Below are 20616 nucleotides of genomic sequence, written 5' to 3' on the forward strand. Positions count from 1 at the left end.
GTCCAGTGTAAAGCATTTAGTCGCAATAAGGCCACTGAAAACTACTTTCAAAATAAGAGGTGTAACTCCTTCATACAGGTCGTGCATTATATCTGGAGGGAAGCTATTCGTTACTTTGAATCCAGGTATTTCGAAAAAAGGAGATTTTCCCTGCACGCCATATATGGAGGAGTTATCTCTATTAGGTATAACAGCTTTGATGTGATATAAATGTCTTTCCTCAGTACGAATGGTGTAATCGGGTTCCAAAAACTTCTTACAAATACATTGTCTTGTTGCCATACAGTATCTCAGGCCAGAAAAGCTTTTATTAAAAAAAGCTAACACGTGCGATGACAGATTGTCTCCAGATATTGTTGCTAAAGAACCCTTTATGGTTATATTTTGTTCATTAATATAAATACCCTCCGTTTGCAGTGTGATTAAGTCTTTAATGAGTGATTCTAAAATATTTGCATACCCATATTGTTCTACCAATTTATCGCGAGCAATAATTGTCAAATAAATATTACTTAGCTTGCTTCTTAATCTAGGTGAAATATTTCCAATAAAAAAATAAAACACAAATTTTATGTTTTCCACGCTTAGAGCCTAGGGGATTGGCCAATTCTACTTCATCACTGTATAAATATATTCTAAGTAGTGAGTGGTCGTTTTGAAAAAAATCATGATTTATAAAATGTTCTCCATCAGTGTAGTCAGATAATGTGTTTCTTGCATCCCTAACAGTAGTTTCCCGGTACGCTTTAAACTCATCCCGCACATCCGGAAATGCCAGAATTTTCTTTAGTAAATCTAAAATATTTACTTATTGAAAAGTGTCTTTATATAATTTACTATTTCTTTCTAGTTCGCCCAAGTTATATTCTGTAGGAAGAAAAAGCTCTAATTCCTTCTGGCAAAATGTATCTAATTTATAGTCGCTTCTTATTACATCAGTGAGAGTTTCTATTTCCTGAATTGCGTTTGCCTCAAATTTTCGACAGAAGTCTTTAACATTTTCTACTATTACGCCAATATCATTAGCAATGCTATTTGCTATTGAGCGTGGCAATAAATGTTTTTCCCTAAGTTTTAACATCATCAGCGCTAAACTTTTTCTCAGGTTTATTATTTGGCTCATTTCCATCGGCATCACCCTCTAATTCAAAATTAATATTCCTATATAAATCATCTACGTCCATCTCATTATCATTTAAATTATTATTATCACGGGTATCCCTTTCCGGATTTTGTACTAATTCATTATTGCAATTATTGATATCACTGGCATTAACTCCTGGATTTTGTATAATCTTTTGTGACGTCGCCTACAGTGACTTTTAAAATTGTGGACAATTGTAAATATACTAGGGCAATTCTCAAAAATGCACGGTATTTTAAGATCAGGGTTATCTTTATGTAGTATTCGATAATGAGTAAGAAGTTTGAGGTAAGTTGGCCGTTTGACATCACACATCGAACATTGAAAGCGCCCCATGTTCAGTTCTAAACATCGAAGAGAACTGAAATAGATGATAGAACACTATATACTACGACGTCACTTAAGCCGAAAACGGCATGCCTGACATGGACTTGAGCAGAACTGACTCTTAGTAATGACTTACGTGGTTTTAGCTCAAGTAAACACCTATAAATGCTTTCGATTGAAATCCTTTCCTTTTATTCTACATCGCTTTTATTATTTATCAATGGCCCCTATTTTTACGAACCCTCAAGGTCGACTCGAATCGTCCGAGTTTGGAAACTCTCTCTTCTCTCTAAGAGTAGAGATCGGCGAAACAAATAAATTAACCGCCAAAATTACAATTAACCGTAAAAATTCCAGTAAACTGTTTATTTGTGGATATTATCCACGGCTAATAATAAAATTAACATGCAAAACAATTGTTTTTAACGATTAATCGCCGGTTGTGGATAAAAAATAAATAAAACCATAAGCCTATCAACCCTAAGTTTGAATCGAAAGGCAGTGTTGGTTCAAGCAAACGACTGGCGAAAGTACAGCGCTAAGTCCACCCGGTGGCGGAAAAGAGAAACGTAACGCGTCCCGCAATGCATGATGCCAGCTGCTTTGGTAAGCGAGAGGTGCGTAGAGACGGAAAGGGGGAAGGAAGAAGCTTCAATTTATCTCTACTAGGTGCCAATACTATCGCCTAATTTCTTCTTTTTCGCCCGTCCAGTGGTGGTACAAAGGGCGCTATGCGCGTTTCAAACTTAGAGGTTATAGGCTTATGATAAAACGTAGATTTCTTATCCAAACGCCGAACTCTATCTAAGAGGCAGAGGCAGCCCGTTTGCTCCTGCGAGTATACCGTATCGCTCCCAACACACAATAAACGCGAGAATTGCGGTGAAGCCTAGGGTCCATAAGGCGCCCCGGAAGCGGACAACCGACGGCAGCAAACAATCGGACAAAAACGTACCATAGAAGTCGCTGATAAGAGAGCTACACTCGTCGTTACGCGCAATATTATAATTTTAGCATGTGTATCCCACTTTCCACCTTTTTAAAAGAAATATATGCTCTAGTATTTCTGTCGCCCGGAACGACCTGTAAGATTGCTGAAGCACCAACTGAAATTTTCAAAAAGCGCCACCTACGATTAGCGTAATGACCCTTTTAACATTTCACTTGAATCCCCCGCCCAATCCATTGCTGGACAATTCATGTTCCATATTATTATTCCAATTAATTATTGTTTTCGCCTAACCGTCCTATTCCACCCAAGTTGTTCGAAGCGTACCCCATAGACAAAATATACATAGACTGGAAGGTTCTATGAAGCTCAATGTTTTAGTTATTTTCGCTGGCCGCCTTGTTTTCGAGGCGTTAATTTTGACAAACAAGACGTCGCGGGTACCAAGGGGCCTATTCAGGGTGTAATAAACTTAACTTCGAGTACTACCACGAAATGAAGCTAAAACCAGGGAGCACTAAACCCCTGGAGAGGTCCTGTGGGGAGAATTGCTGTGAAACCGGCGATAGGAAGTATCTCTTGCACCCCCAAAGTTTCTTCCCCCGTTTTCCTGGTATAGGGACGGAAGTCTGAAATGCGCATGCTTTTAACGTCATCATTGTAGTTCCGTTAAATGGTTATTAGGGTTATAATATGTCAGCTGCTAACTTAATCGCTTTTGTAAGCTTAGGCCTGAAGTTGTTTAAATTTTAAATATAATGGGGAAAGTTAAAAATTGTTGTTACTCGGGGTGTAGAAATGACTCTCGTTATTCTCATCGATCGTATATGAAAGGGGTTACATTCGTTCCCTTTCCTAAGTCAAAAACCCAGTTGGAAAAATGTAAAATTTGGATCAAGGCTTGTAATAGACCCAACTTTCTTACCGTCAACAATATAACATGCGATAGGTAAGCGATTTATTTTGAAAGATGTATTATGCTGTTTAAGCTAAATAAGGTTTGTAATAAGAGGTTCTCCTCGCTCTCTCTTTTATTTTTAAATACAGATATGTTTGTTCAGATCATTTTGTTAATCGAGCCGGACCAACTCTGGAAAATCCAAACCCATTGCCATACAACGAGTTCATTAGGATAACAAATGAAGAAGATTTCCCATCTCAAATTAGTTTACAACCGTGTTCTTCTCAAATTGGAGCCAATGCGCTGATAGAACTCGTTGATGTACAACCTGAGCAACGAAATGAAATATCTCTGTCGTGTGATAGTACTGGTGAAGAAATTAATTTTACCCCAAAAGATGAAAAGAAATTTACACACATGGAGAAGTTAGAATGTGAAACTGCTACTGAAAATATTAATGTTGAAATAATGTGCCAACCCATTATATGCCTTGCTGATGACAAAAGTAACGAGATAGCCGCAGCCAACAAAACTGAATCTGCAAATGAAAATTCTTCCTTGGAATTGGAAATTCAATCTAATTCCAAAGGAGAAAACAATGAACCTGAGTTGGTTTTAAGGTCACCTTGTAATAACAGGCCAGACTGTGAAACTATTTTTGAAGTTACGAATAATTTGGAAGATCTTTATATCAAATTTAACGCTTATCAGTCTTTTTATAATACCCTGAATATTCCCTGGTCTATTTGTAAAAGCCAATTAGAAACTTTGAGTGTCTATAAATCTAATACATCTTATTTGGGATCTATTGAAGTGCGAATTTTAGGAAATATGCAGCTAGAAATATTGGTTCATCAAAAACAACTCTCAAAAAATCCCTCTGCTATGTCAGCTGTACAATTCCCAGAAGCCATTACCAAAATAGATGACCTTTTACAACTTTTAAAGTTAATAGACTCTTACGCTGTATGTGATGGTTCTCTAACGGGTGACAAGCGTAACTTGCAGGAAAGTGATAGTGTATTTTTTAACTTCTATACTCAGCGGCTTCATTCTCAAAAATGTGACCTGTTAATTCAAATGAACTCAGTGCGCTGTTACAGTTGTCGTGGCTTAAGATCCAAAGAACAGAAAAAGGAGAAACGATTAAGCACTGGAAAAAACCCAAGCTTTAGGAAATTTTCAACTATGGACAGGAAGGATTTAGAAAATGCTCTAAGAAGTAAACAAAAAATTATCAAGGCACAAAAAGGACAAGTTCAGCGGCTTAAAGCTAAATTAAGCAAATGCCTCAAAGCAGCGAAAAAGTTATCAACCGCACACAAAACATTAAAGACCAAAGATTTATTTGGAAATATTGCGGATGAAAATGCTTTTGACAGCAAAGAAAAGTTTTTAGGCTTCCTACTCAAACAACAAGCGGTATTACTTACGAAAAATTCTAAAAGACCAAAAATATGGCCATCAGCAATTATAAAGTGGTGTCTTTACCTCAAGACCAAGTCTACCGGAGCTTATAACACTTTGCGGGAAGTTTTATTATTGCCATCTCCAAGAACACTTTCCAAATATTCCTCAGTTTATTCCAGTAAGAGTGGGTTTACATCTGATGCTATTAAAGAAATGAAGAGCAAAATTGACCTAGATAATGTAGAAGAACACCAGAAGTATTTTTCTTTAATAGTAGACGAGATGAAAATAAAAGAGGACTTGGCTTACAAAACAAATACAGGCGAGGTGATTGGTTTTTGTAATTCGACAAATTTTATAAATAAGCTGAAAGAAATTGAAGAAGATAAATTTGAAACCAGAACTTCAGACTTACAAATAGCGAGCCACGTTATGTCATTAATGGTAAGAGGACTAACTACCAACTTCAAACATTCTCTCGCATATTTTCCATGTCATGACATGAAGGCTGAGGAATTGTACTGTATAATACAGGAAGCGATTGAAGTTCTTGAAATTAATGGTTTTCGGGTTTTAGTTGTGGTTTGTGACAAATCATCCATAAACCAAAAATTAATTAAATTAAGCACTGACCCTAACCAAAATAATGGTATTTCATATGAAGCAAAAAACCCCTATGCCATGTCAAATGAGGATCGAGATGTATTTTATATCTCGGACACTCCGCATTTGATCAAGACTGCAAGAAATTGTTTTGCCAACAGTGGATCTAATAAGAAATCTAGATTATTAAGGAAAAATGGAAAGCACATTCTATCGTCACATGTAAAAGACATGTACAAGATGGACTCAACATCACATTTGAAGTTATGCCCCAAACTCACAGCTAAGCATATCGAATTGGGACCATTTTATGCGATGCGAGTTAAGTTGGCTACTCAAGTTATTAGTGAGACTGTTGCGTGTGCCATTGAGAAACTGATTGGAGAAGAAGCATCAGAGACAGTGAAATTCATTAGGCTATTCAACCGTTTCTTTGACATGCTAAACACTAGAAATTTTGATCAAGGAAGAAGAAAAAAAAACCCAGATTTGGACCCCTATACGGCGGTAGAGGATTGGCGCTTTAAGGTATAATATAAAACTTTCAAGTATTTTAAATCTTATAATTGTTTATTTTTAGTGGCTTGAAGTAGACTTTTTAGGCTACTTAAAAGAATGGGAAGATGAAGCTAACAATTCAAATGTACCTGAAGACGGGAAACGTTTAATGCAACTCAGCCGTGAAACTCTCGAAGGAATTTATGTTACAGGTAACTAAGAAAACTATAAATATTTAAGAATTTTTAGTAATACAATTTTTTACCATAGTACATTCCATTATTGGAGCTACTAAATTTCTTCTGCACAAAGGAGCAAAATTTGTCTTTACGGACAAATTTAACCAAGATCCTTTGGAGCAGCATTTTGGGAAACATAGGCGATCTGGAGGCTGTAATGAAAATCCTGACCTATTAGCTTTTGGCTATAATGAAAGAAAGTTCAAAATCATGAAACCCATTATTCAAGAACCTACAAACGGAAATACAACTAATTCTAATCATATGAAAAACTAAAAATGAAAAACTATTTAAAGATGGTGGTAATAAAGATTTTATTACTTTCAACTCATTTGTTTTGGCACTTTACTTGCAAAAGGCTTTTTCTCAAAGTTAGCGTGTCTCTTTGATTAATTTGCATCTTGTTTCTATAGAAATTTTGTAGTGCTTTCCCTCGGCAATTACAAAATGTATCAAAAACTATTTTTTGGGCTCTCTTCATTTCTTCAATGTGCTCTTGCCCCCACAGCAAATTCCATTTAGTGATTACTTCATTACTGTTAAAAATTTCAAATAGCCTAGGTTTTTTTGGTTTATTGCACTTTAGGGGATTTAGTGGTTCTTCAAATATAGGTCTTGATAAAGTATCCAATGTTTTAAAAAAATCAAAACAGGCTTTAGTTAACATGACTAGCCCACCTCTACTTAGTTTTTCAGTCCATTTTGCGAATGTTTCTGTCTGGTCACTGTTTTTTAAAATGCAGTTTTGGAAAAGTGTTGGCTCATCATATTTTTTCAAAACCTTTCTAAGAATATATCCACCAATGTGGTGTAAAACCGAATCTTCTTTCTCTTTTTGAACAGTTTCTGATATAATTCTTTGAGTCTGAGGCCCTTGCACCTTTTTACAATTACCAGGGGTTACATTTTCTTTTGCCTTTGTTTCTGCCCAAATACAAAGCAGAATTTCAAAAAACCGTCGTATCCACATATTAACGATAGTATATATTTTTTCATTTTGCAGTTGCGAATAACCGTTTATTTTCATTAAAATATTCTTGATTGAATCTTTAAAATCGCAGTCTGTTCTTAAATGCCGGGTGTGAATGATGTACGAAGCTTTTTCTTTTATATTCTTCCCACATAAGATACTTAGGTGATTAATAACTTCGTTAGTCAGGATGACCTCGAAAGGATTCTCAGCAATATTATTTATAACAACCGATAATTCGTCATCATCATCTAATAGACAAGTTTTCATTTCCATCGATGTTCTTTGGATCAGTTCAGCCTCAAACTTTCGAAAGAATTCATTGTTGAAGTCTAACAACAAAAAACCCTATTTACAATAATTACATAAGTAAATTCTTCTAGAAATCTATACTTGCCATTGCCATTATAATTTTTGGCTCCATAAATTTGGTACTTTATTTTATTGCTATTTATTTCCTTTTCTTTGCATTTGGATAAATCCAAAGGGATTTCAAGCGGATCCTATTTAGTGAACATAAATATTAGGCAAAAATAATTGAAAAAAATGATCTCATAAATATATGTTCTTACCAATATATTTCTCTTATTATATTTTTGAGACCACAGCTCAGGTTCCAAATTTTCGTCCAAAAAATGGACACTACATACATAATGCCTTTTATTAATAGTTTGGGGGTCTAAATCATCTCGACCACTTGCAAAAATCCATTTCTGACACTTTTGTAGATTTCTTTTCGGTTTAGGAAAAGGCACAAATTGAATACTACTCATGTAACGTTCACTCTCGTATCTAGCATTGCTTTCACATTCCTTAAAACAGCATTTTCTATGAAAAACCATTTTAAACTTGCCACTATTTAAAAAGATTTCCGTGAACCGATTTAACAATTCTGCGGCGCATGCGCAGTATCCACCTCCGTACCCGAAAACAAGGTAATATCTACCCGAAAACAAGCTAGAATCTACCCAATAGTAAACTGATATAAGCTTAACTTAGAGAAATAATCCTTAACAAAACTGCTGTGGAAGTGTTCTGCAACGTGACGGATTCTACTTTTACCGCTGAGCAGAACAGCCGTCGAAGCGCTCGAGAGCGTAACTGTTCCAACATGTACTCTTGGCCTAGAGGCCCAGGGACGGTGCATAGTTTCGTGGGATAATGTGTTATATACAAAAGAGAACAAGCCGCAAAACGATAAAGCACCATAGTCGAAATCGATTTTGTAGGTCAAAAACCTATGAAACCTACGATATATCCCAATATTCGTCTACTTTGGTCTAAAATCTAAAAAATGCTATAATAAACCAAGAATGTATTTATTTATACTCAGGGAGAATTAATATGTCGAGACTATCGACGGACACGTTGAGCCCCTAACCCCGTCGCGCTAAGGGGGGGGGGGAGGGAAAAAGGAGGCGGTCTTACTTTTTGCGTCCTCATTGCAGCGTTAATCGCGTCGAAAAACGTAATTTTTAAGAACCAATGAGATTGCCGTATTATTTTATTTTATTAAAGCGGAGGAGCATACCGGGGGGCCCAACGGGTGGAATTGGAGAAACGCTAAAAATAATCTTGACATATTCATTCTCCCTGAGTATAAATAAATACATTCTTGAATAAACACATGAAAAATCCGTTTAAATTTTAACACTATAATATAATAAAAAATATCATTAGTTTTGTCTACATATAATAAGTGTATCTTCGTGTACCCTACGGAATATCAAAATGTATTAATATGACCAAATTGCACCCTCTACTGGTGTTAACACTCATAGTAAAATCTTACCGCCTTCATTAATGTTTTCTGACAGACAATCATAGAAAACTTATTCAATGTTAGCTCTAGCACATTTCTAGTTTCGCATTTGTAAAATGTATGGTCAGCTTGTTTAATTCTGCCCTCGGAAACAAGACGTAATGTAGGAAAACTTAAAAAATTTCATTAATAGCCTTACATTCCACGTAAATTTTATTTATTGCTACTCCCAGTCACTGTTAGTGTAGTTTTGATATCATTGCCATTGTAAAAAAAACGCGAATCTAAACAAAATGCTTCAGTAATATCGGTCCTTTTTTTGCTCAGGCGAAATGTAGTCAAAAGAGTGGGGGGGGGGGATAAAAGGCAGATTAGACTCTCCCCCTCCTCCCACCAGCTTAAGCACCCGCCCCCCCTTGGAACTCTGACCACGACATTGGTCGCCCTCTTCCCCAGGGGCTTAAGCCCCCCCCTAAATTGAAACTTTGGCAACGACACTGACCGCACCCCCCCTCCCCGACATGGATTTTAGTTTTAAATAGACCAGTAATAATATAAACTTACCATTAAATGTAAATTTGCCTTTGATGACGATAACGTTCAATTTATCATAAACTGTAAAACACATTAAGAGTATAACAGAAAAAATGTGGCAGATTTAATTTAAAAAAAATTACTTGAAGTCACGTCTTAGTTTTCCGAATTCAAATGAGCTCCAATGTAATGGGTGTTTGGCGAACAAAGTGCGAAAATAAACGACCCTCTTAGCGGTAGCGGTACATCTACAAGTTACGTGTGGACATTCACGTGACACACGACAGTGTTTCCACACGGGCGACTTTATTTTTCCCTTTTTTGGAGCGGATAAATTAATTTTTCCCGTTTTCGAAAACCGTTTTTCCCGCAATTTTCCCCGCAATTTTCCCCGCTAAATTCTAACCGACGGCACTTATGTTAACATCGCGTGCGCCGCAGAAATTATTATTTGTTCCAATTTCTGGGATTTTATTAAATTGGCAGATTCCTCCTCACTAGTGGAATATTCTTCTGACTCTTCGTCCATTTCTAAGTAGTGTCAAATTTTGTTATAATTTAGTCATCGCTCTTATCATATAATGTAAATCGTAAAAGTTAATCGGTTGCCGCTGCTTTCTGTTATACTCTGACTTCGGGCGCTCTCCGAGTCTGGACTTCAAAATGAATAAGTGATATGGCCCGTAAGTTCGTAACGGCAAGGATACGGGTAACCAAGGATAGGATCTTTGGGGTAACGACCCAGCCGGGGCGTAGCAGACGATTCTAACTAGAACAAGAGCTGATTCGAGTACGCAGTGAACAACCTTGCGCAGTAATTCAGTGAATCAGAGTTGGATTAAATAAATCTATCCTTGATCGAATTCTTCTACCAAATATAAGCTCTGATGGAGAGAAACCGGTAGAAGTCGGAGTTCGACGGTAATTAATGAGAATTCTAGATATGCGTAAAGGAAGTGAATCCCTGTGAAATGTTTCTAAACCACGACCAATAATTTCTGCTTCTACGGATGTTTCACCACTTATTTTCTTTAGAGACGACTTCACAGTTCGAACTGATCTCTCAGCTTGGCCGTTAGATTGAGGATGATAAGGCGCTGAGGTCAAGTGTGTGATTCCATTGTTGTTTATAAAGTCGTGAAACTTTTGACTGGAAAAGCAGGTACCATTATCGGTGACTAGCAGACGATTCTAACTAGAACAAGAGCTGATTCGAGTACGCAGTGAACAACCTTGCGCAGTAATTCAGTGAATCTAGGAGCTCAGAAAAGGTCTAGAAATAAGCATCGTTAACTTTTCCCGCGAAATTTCCCGATCTGAGTGATTTTCCCCGCTTTCGAATATTTTGCAGCTCTCTTAGTCAGTTTTCCCCGAAAACGGGATTTATTCCCGCAATGTGGAAACACCAGTATATTCCCCGAAACACTAAGGCATCAGCAGAGTCCGATGTTTGTCTCCAGTGAATATCTCGTTCCCTCTTGGTGTTTTACCCCTACATAATAGGGCTTAACGTTGAAAGGTATTTTTTGGAACTCTTTTGAGCAGAAAACCAACAAAAAAGCTTCATTAAAAACCTTTTCTAGCGAAAGCGCCTTATTAGGAACTGTCGGAACCCCCCGATAAAACAGTAAGGGCAAAAATCCCAAAAAGGTACCGAAACACACCAAGTGGTTTTTTCGTACCTTCTAAAAACCTTTTTTTTAACAGTGTAGACACAATAGATAGGATTTTATAATCACTTGAGTTACACATAGAGACTATCTCTCTGGTGTTACAGGGTGTTATTTTTTTTTAATAAAATAGGATTGATTAATGATGAATTTATGATCAGCCCATAGAGATAGTGGATACGCCATATTCGCTATTATTTATGAATATTTAGGTACATTTTTCACTAGTCAATTTGACTAGTGAGTCCCCAGATTTCTATTTATTTTAGTAGTCAAAAGCCGTGACTATAGTGAGTTGCGGGCTAAGAAAGACAAAATATATAGTACAGTCGGCGCAAGGATACCTCAGACCATTTCCGGCCAGTCGACCGCGCGTAATTTAAATTTGACCACTTTACAGTCAATTTCAAATTTCGTGAGTTTCATCATTTTTTCGCGCCATCTAGGAACCGAAATTGGAATCTATTTTTTAATTTCATGTTGTCATGAGTTTAATTACTGAATGCAGCTAAAGAAGGTTCGATAATTGAAGCTCCAAATATTTTAAATAGCCCAAGAGGTTACTATAAAAAGCATGATAAAGGTTTATTGTTAACAAGTAAAGAGAAAAATATAATTTTAAACGTCTATAGCTCATTAAGACAACTTTACCCCCAAGAAAGCGTGGTAACTATTTTAAAAGAAACTGCCGATTTAATTGGTAAGACGTAGAAATAAATTTACAAAAATAAATAATTATACATACTATTTTATATTTAAGAATGATAGGAATGCCTTATCTTTTAAATTTGCTCGCCACCACAATTATGAAATTAAAAAATAAAGATTCCAATTTCGGTCTCTAGATGGCGCTAAAAGACGACAAAAAGAGCAAAATTCGAATTTGACCGTAAAATGGCCAAATTCAAATTTCGCGCATCCTTGTGCCGATTGTACTATATATTTTGTCTTTCTTAGCCTGCAACTCACTATAGTGCCTTATGTCCAACCCTGCTACCTATGAAGAGTACTAATTACCGAAGAGCGCAGCAGGAGCAGGGCGGCTCCCTCATAAGCCAGAAATAAACAAGGGGTACGTTCAACGGAAAAAAATCCGATGGATTTGATATTTTCCACCAATGGGCTTTTGCGTCACAATGACGTCGTAAGTTGCTGAACACTTTTATTCAGTCATCGGTTTTTTTTTTAAATGGCGTAGCTTTTATAGTAGTTTTACGTCAGTAATGACGTCAGTCATCGGAAAAACCGACTCTTCCAGCCGATGACTTCGGTAAGTAACCGATGACCATCGTGACGTCAAAGCCGGAAACGCGAAAAAGCGTAAAGTAGGAAACCGATGTCATCGATTAGTAATCGGTGAGTCCCATGAGCTCTGCTGAGCGCAGCCAATAATTGAACATGTCTCCTTTCACTATTAAATAATACAGGTTTACAGGTTTAGTGAGCCAAAGATAATGGAGAGGTTAAGCCAGAGCCCGAAAATGGCTGGAAAACTTGTAGAAGGTGCAGGCTGTACACACAAAGGTACGTCTACAATCCTACAAGTACCCCCTACCAGCCTTGGAAATAACGGTGGTCAGGTGGTCAAAGACCAGTTAATTAATTGCTCAGACCAGTTTATTTATTCAAAATTTGGGGGGTCACTGGCCACCGTGTCCAGTTTATTAATTCGAAATAATAACAAAAAAACAGAAGGTGACCAGTTTAATAATTCCAAATAATCAATCAATTTCGATTTCCCTATTCACTGGATTTATATGTACAGCGACTCCGCTTACTAGCGCCGCGGGCGCACGTCGAGGACAGAGCGCCCCAAGGACTCCAGTGACCCAGAAAACCGGGTGTGGACCGTCCCCAAGAGCCCCGAAACCCAGAACGTCGGGTGTGGAGCCCCCCAAGGACTCCAGTGATCCCATTCAATAACTAGATAGGGACAGTGGGCTTAAACAGTAATAACGGTTAAGGTCTATTTCAAGTTTAGAAATAAAACGAATTTTAGTATTTTTGAGCCTAAAAGGTTGGTTTGTTCATCGCGCCGTTAGCAACTGCCCCGAATGCGATGCGGCAATGCTCTAAGGCCGTTTTCTGGGCGCTTAGAACGATGCAAACGTTTGGTGTAAAACTGCTCGTCCTTTGTGAGCAAACGACATTGAACGTGACGCTGAGAACAATGAAAAAGAACAAGACCCCTTTTCGCTCGGGATAAAATCATTCGTCCTCTGTGAGCAGCTGCCATTGAACTCTGCGTTGAGAACGATGACAACGAACAAGATCCGCTTTCGTTCGGGATGAACTTCGTTCTCCCCGCCGTGAGCAGCTGCCGGAGAACGCGGCACGTCCTTGCTTAGAGGGAGTTTGCTCTCTGTGGGCGGAGATAATTTTGCCCGAGCTATATAACTCTCGCTCAGAGTGAGCACGCTCACGTATTACCTGTCACAGTTGCTGAATATCTTTGATAACTCATTCAAAAATAAAGTTTGTTTTTTAACTTTGAACATTCATTTCTGAACATTGAAATATGATAATGCCCACCTCTGCCCTCTGGTGATGCCGCCTGGTTTCAAAGGTGTGTCCGTTTGAAAAAACCAAAAATAAAACCTTAAACCTAAAACCCTTAAACCTTTATGGCAGTGACCAGTGACCGATGGACGCAAGGTAGGGTTGTGTAAGGTATTGGTCACTATTCGCAAAGGGCGGCACAGACGAATCGAATTTTTCTTATTAATATTCAGTAGCCCCACCAGAATTTTTTCGCGAGTAGGCACTGCGTCATTAAGAGGCCCCCATCAAAAACTTCTTTGTAATTTTCGTTGATATTTAACTTGCCAAATTATTGTATTTAATTATTTAAAAAAAATTATTATTAAAGTAATAAAAATTTTATTATTAAATATATTATTTACTATGAAATATTACCGGCTTCATTTTCAATCGAAGAATTCCACCTAAAATTATCTCTTCACCCAAATTCATCAACTACTATAATAGATCATTCCATTAAAATACTACTTATGTGGTTATTTACTTTGGTGTATAGAGAAGCAAAAGGCTTGGCCTAATTTTTCATGAACCAGGGAGGCTCAATAATGGATTATCTGGCAAACTTGCCAACCTAATTGTCTGGATAAATAGTGGATTTGTTATCAGAATCCTACTCGTCTAACGGTTATAGTTTTACGCAACCCATTATTAATAGGTAATTAACTATATATCATTGATTTTGTAAATTGTTCAGTCATGGACTTACTATATTTTTAAATATACTATTTTAACGTAGGCTACCTTAGCTATATTTTGAAAATAGACTTTATGCGTGACGGTTCAGAAATATCCAATCAAGTAGAAATAAGCAACATTTTTAAAACTAAATATTAAAGAGTTTGCTAGTCCTAATGAAGTAGCGCTTAGTTGTCTGTATGAAAATGTTTAACCGGTTTACCTAGGAATTTGCTGTTATAGCTTATAATTCTGTTGAGATAATTTAAACTTCTTTGCCAATGGAATGCGTAAAATCTTCAAAGTCATCTTGCATCGCCATTAAATAATTCAAACAGTCAGTCAGTTACGCTACTCAAGTTTCTTTTATTTAATGTTTGGCTATTCTTATCTGTTCCTTTAACCAATGGAGATCGGAATATAACTGGCTTTAAGATTGACAATGAGCTAGGACATCGTTTTCGTGAATTAAATTTTTGCCATTTCTAATAAATTTCTAGATTATTTATGAGGGTATTATCTTTCGTTTGCGTAAACTTAAAGGTTCGCTGCTACGAACCGGTATCCAGGGCCGTAAAATCCATAAGGCTGACTAGGCTGAAGCCGAAAGAGCAGGGGCAAAGCAGGGACCCACGCATCACAAGTGAAAAGGGGATGTTGAGGGGGTACAGTGTGACAGAATTTATAGCCCGGTGTACCTAGTAACAGAGACCATACGGTCCATACCAACGGAGGCCTATCATCATAGTGCCCTACGCCAGCGTCCACCTAGCCCGGACAGGTGACAAATCCAGCATGGGTAGCAGTACCCTACTACTGATGGTCGCACCTTTGACGCGAGCCACTCAACCCAGCAGAAGGAGCAGCAATGGGTGGACCAATCCCCACTTCGCTCACAGCAGTGGGATTAAGAGTGGATGCTGTAGCAACTCCAGCCGACACCCTACCTACAGAGGTAAAGAGTCAAACCCTTTGGAGAGAGCCCCTAAAGGGGAACGACGAGCACCCAGCAGTCCAAGTAACCCGGCACAGCTGGCACCAGAGATCCCGGTGTGATTCACAATGGCCGGGAAACAGGACCGCCGTGCCCTCATACGGAGCCCCGCCGCCCCACAGCAGGCTACCCAATCCGCCGAGGCGGCCAGTTTGCACGAACCCTCTCCGTTAGCCTGAGCCGAAGCTCAGTATCGAGCCCCAGCCTGACCGAAGTTGGAGGTGGAGATATTTAATAATAATGTTTTTAATTCAGGATAAAAAAAGCTGTACACTTATTGGGCCCTGATACGTGATACAAAAGATACGGTAACGCTCGAAACAAAAGAATCTATTTACATTAATATTAATTGATACAATGATAGTGCCCGAAAAACGAAAATAAAAAAACAGAATTTCACAAAAAAAGATACATATGAAGGACAGTAATAAAATTTAAAAAAAAGGCGAATTGTAAGTAATGGTGAAATGAACAACAGTTCAGCCCAAGTTTTTATATGTATCTAATCGACACTTGAAGGCCGATGCGGAGGATTTGGTCTTAACGGCAGCCGGGAGATCATTCCAAAATGTAACAACCCGTTGGGTGAAGAAAACCCGCCTAACTACCCCGTTGCACCACTTTTTACGGATTGTGGGAGCCTTTCGGCCCTCCCACTTGATGTCGAAGAAGTCAACTACAGTAACATCAAACAGGCCATAAATGATTTTGAAGGTTTCAACTAAGTCAGCGCGAAGACGTCTGTCCTTAAGGGACGGAAGACCCAACCTTTTTAACCTTTCATCATATGGTAAGTTTCTGAACCCTGAAATTAGCTTCGTGGCCTTTCTTTGCACCCTTTCCAGCTTCTCAATGTCTTTGACCAGGTGGGGGGACCAAATGCTGGAACAGTAGTCTAGGTGAGGGAGAATGTAGACACTGTACAGGATTTTGAAAGATTTGACACTAAAATGAGATAATGATCTCCGCAGCATATATAAAGCCCTTGTACCGCGCGCGGAAGCGGCTTTGCTATGGGTATCCCCGAACATATGGTCGGAAAGCATGACCCCAAGGTCCCGAACCACAGCATGCGCCCCCAAACTGTACTGATAGCGAGGGTTATTAGCCCCGCAATAGAGAACAACCGATTTAGTAGTACTGAAGCTCATACCGTTCGAGAAGACCCAATGGGCCAAAGCATCAATGTCCCGTTGGAGTAATAGCGAATCAGTCGGTGAAGCTATTTTATGACCAATCTTATTGTCATCGGCAAACAATTTGAGAAAAGACTCCTTGATTACCAGAGGAAGGTCATTAATAAATATAACAAAAAGAGTTGGGCCTAACACAGATCCCTGAGGCACCCCACTGGTCACCTCACCCCATTCCAAACAGACCCCACGCAGGACCACTCGCTGCGTTCGACCACTCAAAAAATCCGCGATCCAATTGACAATCGCGGTAACATTAGCCCGCTTCCGTAAAAGTGGAAGAAAGAGAGTAATTGAAAATGGCTAATAGAGGGGAAGCTAAGATGGCTGAACCCTCTGAAAGTAATCGCGGATGAAGGTCATCAGGCCCCGGGGATTTAAAAGTGGGCAGTCGCTTTAAATATCGTCGGACTGTGGAATACGAAAGAAAACAAAATCAGAGGGCTCAGAACGGTCAAAACCAGCGGAAACGTCACCCAGATATACCGCCTCCAAATCGGGCTCGCGGGTGAGCACGGAGCTTAAGAAGTCGTTAAGCGCCGTTACCACCTCAACCGGATCGCGGATTAATACCCCCGCAGAGTTCTCCACCACCATCAGAGAGGGATTGGGTTTTTTTCTAGCGTTGTGCCGTTGGGCAGAAATCGCCAATTCGCGGGAACCTATAAATACCTTTTGCATTTGGGGGACGAAAAATCCCCCTTTGATTAAAAGCAACGGCGCTGCTTTGGCATGGTTAGATAGAGGGAATAAATACCAATCAAACGACGTATCAATTAAATTTTGATTGAGTACCGTTCATGAGCAATCAGTTTTCTCGGAGTCCCTTCACCAACCCCAATAACGTCGAGAGTGAAAATAACAGCCTCAACCCCTCTAAAACTAGAGGGGCGAGGCTCAAAAGGCGGCGAAATAACAACAAACGTTTAAGGGGGAACTAAACTTTATCAAGAAAACAAACACGGTACAAAGGCAAATAGTTAATAATTTGAGAAACATTTAACAAAGCATATAAAGCGACAAAAAGGACTGTTATAAAAGTAGGAAAGGTTCAGGGAAATACAATATAATATTTTTTACTGTTTTGTGTTTAGAAAAAACAATTTTGATATTCCTTCCTAAAGTTGTATTCTGAGATAATAATGCTTATCAAAATGAACTCTATATAAAAATACATTAGAATTAAAACAAATGTTAATACTAAACTACTAAATATTAAGTCAACTAAATGTACATGTTAAAACAAACCCTACTTCGAAGGACTAGAAAGTGCTTACAGGAAATATAACACGATAAGAAAATATTCGTTTCACATTCATTACGTTTATTCTTATTATAAACAATTTTGATATTCGTTCGTAAACTAGTTTAGAAAGTTATATTTATTGAAATGCACTCTATAAACTTATACATGGGAAGGAAAACAAACATTATTACGGATGACTAAAACGGGTTAAGGAAAATGTAACGTCGTAAGATAATTTTTTTACATTAATAAAAATAACTTTAGAATATGTTCTCAAAATAATGAAGTTTTTTTATTCAAATGCATTCTATAAACCTATACGTGAGAATGAAAACCAATAATAATAACAACTAACTAATGGTTAACAGAAATATATTATAATGAGATTAAATAAGTTTCACACATTTTACAGATAGTTTTATAATCTTTAAGCTAAACAATTTTGATATTTGTTCCAAAGCGGACAAAAGCCAAATGAATTTTGTGCATGTACGCATTCAACTCTCGTTTAACAAAAGTTTCGTTTACGTGAACGGATTTATTGGCAATTTTGTCGAGTTCGCTTCTTCTGGCGTCTTTCGCTTTTATTTCATTTTCCTCGTGCGAATCCTTTTTCCGGGCGAGTGTCCTCAACTGACGTTTGATCTTTTAGTGTCCTGTATAATAAATGAAACGGGTCAAACTCTTAATCGAGATGCCGCGCGAATAAAATATAAAAGTGGTAACGCTTACCTGGGCTGCCGTTGGTCACCCTTAGGAGCATTTAGGGAACTTCTATTCAAGAGAATAGTGTCCTCTTTTTCCTAAACAGCAAAGTCCTGTCAATATTGATAATCTGAATTTTGACTTACCTTTTTTAGCTTCCCCATCTTTTTCCTGGTGAGTGTCCTCATCCTCCTGCTGATCCAATAAAGTTCTGGATAATAAATTTAACAGGTTGTTCTAGTAATCAAGATATGGAAAATCATTAAATATAGTAGCTGTTACGTCTGCTGTGGATTTTCGTTCAGGGACGAATTTAAAGAAACTGTTTCACAATAGGTAGTTGGGTCTTTGTAGGACTTGTAGGTGATTTCGCTGAGCTCACGCTTGCGCTGTTTCTTTACTCTTCTTATTCCTAAACAACAAAGTCTCGTGAATAAGGAGAAACCTAATTTTGACTTACCTTTTTTAGTGTCCACATCCTTTGGTTGGTCTTCTATTGTCCTGTATAATAAATGAAATGAGTCAAACTATTAATCATGAAATATTATAGCCGTGACATTTACGTCTGCCGCGGTTGTTCTTCCTTCGGCGCATTCTCGGAAAGGGTTTCCACGTTGGTGTCGTCCTCTTGAATCCGGATCGTTGCGGTGTCATGGCGTTGGTTGTTCCGTTGAGGGCTGTCTTCTAATCCCAATCTTCGCGGGAGTTCGTCGTAAACCAATTTCGCGTCGCCGTCTATTTCCTCGGGCTTCAAGATGGCAGTAGTTGGGTAAACTTGGTAGGTCTCGACGTTGTTCGTGTTAATCTGGCAAAACGTTCAATACTCGCGTTAGTTTAAGTTCGATATTTTGGAATGTTATTTTTCCATACTTTGAAAGAGTGGGTATAATCTTTCGGATTTTTGATGGTGATGACGCGTTTCCTAAAGTCGTGTTCCTCGTCTAATGGAAATCCCTCGGCTCTGAAAATGAAATTCATATAGTGTACATTTTTATTGACAGATATAGTATTTGACATTCAAGAAAAAATTGTAAAAAGGTTTGGTATAACTTACGTGTTACCCTCGGTGTTACCCATTAACGATAAATTCTTATCTGACGACGTCAAGTGAGTGTCCATTATCGTCAATAATCCCCAAGGTGTGGTCCGGCACAATGATCCAGGAGAGTTAAAGGCTTAGGCCTAAGTCTGAAGTTAATTTAATATTTTATGGCGCGTGAAACGCGCGTCAATATTACGTAAACTATTCGTGCGCGTGAAACGCGCGTCAATATTACGTAAACTATTCGTGCGCGTGAAACGCGCGTCAATATTACGTAAACTATTCGTGCGCGTGAAACGTGCGCCAATATTACGTAATCATTTTTGGCGGGCATTTTTTGAAGCGCCTTTAGAAGAAAGTATTTTTGGAAATACAGCAATGTTAGCAATGAAATGTTTACACAATTACTGGAATAAATTGGTTTGTACGAACCCTCGCTGTTAGCCTGAGCCGAAGCTCAGTATCCAGCCCCAGCCTGACCGAAGTCGGAGGTGGAGATATTTAATAATAATGTTTTTAATTCAAGATAAAAAAGCTGTACACTTATTGGGCCTGATACGTGATACAAAAGATACTGTAACGCTCGAAACAAAAGAAACTATTTACATTTATATTAATTGATACGGAAGGCAGAACGCTTGTCTCGAATTATTATCAATCATTTCGTCTAAGGAAGGGGCATCGAGGACGGCTGACCGATCCTTCGAAAGCAGTGCAGCGCGAAATAGATCATATTCCCCACGACTATAGGCAAAGACCATTTGATCAGAGCTAACAGCTCCCAGTGCGCCACCGCCCTTATGGGTTACAAGAGCCGGACCCCGACTCCCCGGTAAAGCCACCAGTTATTGCACACTCGAACCCATTTAGGGCCTTTTGAGGGCTACAAAAAAGATTGAATCCTAGGGGCCCCACTGGTACCGAAATATGGGAAGATTCCAGGGGCGGATCTTGGCATGGTCTTTATAGGCTGCGGACCGGGGCCCCGTACAAACAAAGAGCCCCCTTTGCGATCCAAAAAATAAAAACAATTTAAATTTAAGAAACATGAAATTTTTAATTACCCTGCAAAATGCATCTGTGACCCCCCAACTTGAGTTCATTGAATAGGCCTTTAATTACCCTGCAAAATGCATCTGTGAATAGGCCGCAAACAGTGTTAGTCCAGGGCCCCAAATTTAACGGTCCGCCCTTGGAAGATTCTGGCGACTTT

At 38.5% G+C, this 20616-nt stretch overlaps 1 protein-coding gene across 2 annotated transcripts; it reads right to left on the reverse strand.

Annotated features, from left to right (window-relative positions):
- Positions 1–18144: 18144 nt before the first annotated feature.
- LOC149926839 (uncharacterized) lies at positions 18145–19529 on the reverse strand. Of its 2 annotated transcripts, XM_090159174.1 has the most exons (7): positions 19416–19529; positions 19232–19322; positions 18925–19166; positions 18822–18862; positions 18644–18773; positions 18389–18572; positions 18145–18312 (listed from the first exon to the last, which is right to left on the reverse strand). In XM_090159174.1, the coding sequence occupies exons 1-6, from the start codon at positions 19478–19480 to the stop codon at positions 18431–18433; spliced, it is 711 nt and encodes a 236-aa protein (XP_090015300.1). In that variant the 5' UTR covers positions 19481–19529; the 3' UTR covers positions 18145–18312; positions 18389–18430. The 2 variants fall into 2 exon arrangements, with proteins under 2 accessions (XP_090015300.1, XP_090015299.1); XM_090159173.1 differs by having other exon boundaries at positions 18644–18862.
- Between the last annotated feature and the right edge of the window lie 1087 nt (positions 19530–20616).

This window comes from Leiobunum rupestre, chromosome 9, assembly GCF_980474605.1.
Source record: "Leiobunum rupestre chromosome 9, qqLeiRupe1.1.hap1, whole genome shotgun sequence".
In the NCBI taxonomy this organism is placed as follows: Eukaryota; Metazoa; Arthropoda; class Arachnida; order Opiliones; family Sclerosomatidae; genus Leiobunum; species Leiobunum rupestre.

What these genes read in the sequence shown, in the direction of transcription:
- LOC149926839 (XM_090159173.1), bottom strand. Translation starts at nt 19,480, where the DNA reads ATGGACACTCACTTGACGTCGTCAGATAAGAATTTATCGTTAATGGGT. An exon ending in GGTAACACCGAGGGTAACAC is followed by an intron (nt 19,323 to 19,415) that starts GTAAGTTATACC and finishes TTTCATTTTCAG; the next exon opens with AGCCGAGGGATTTCCATTAG. An exon ending in GAAGAACAACCGCGGCAGAC is followed by an intron (nt 18,863 to 18,924) that starts GTAAATGTCACG and finishes TTTATTATACAG; the next exon opens with GACAATAGAAGACCAACCAA.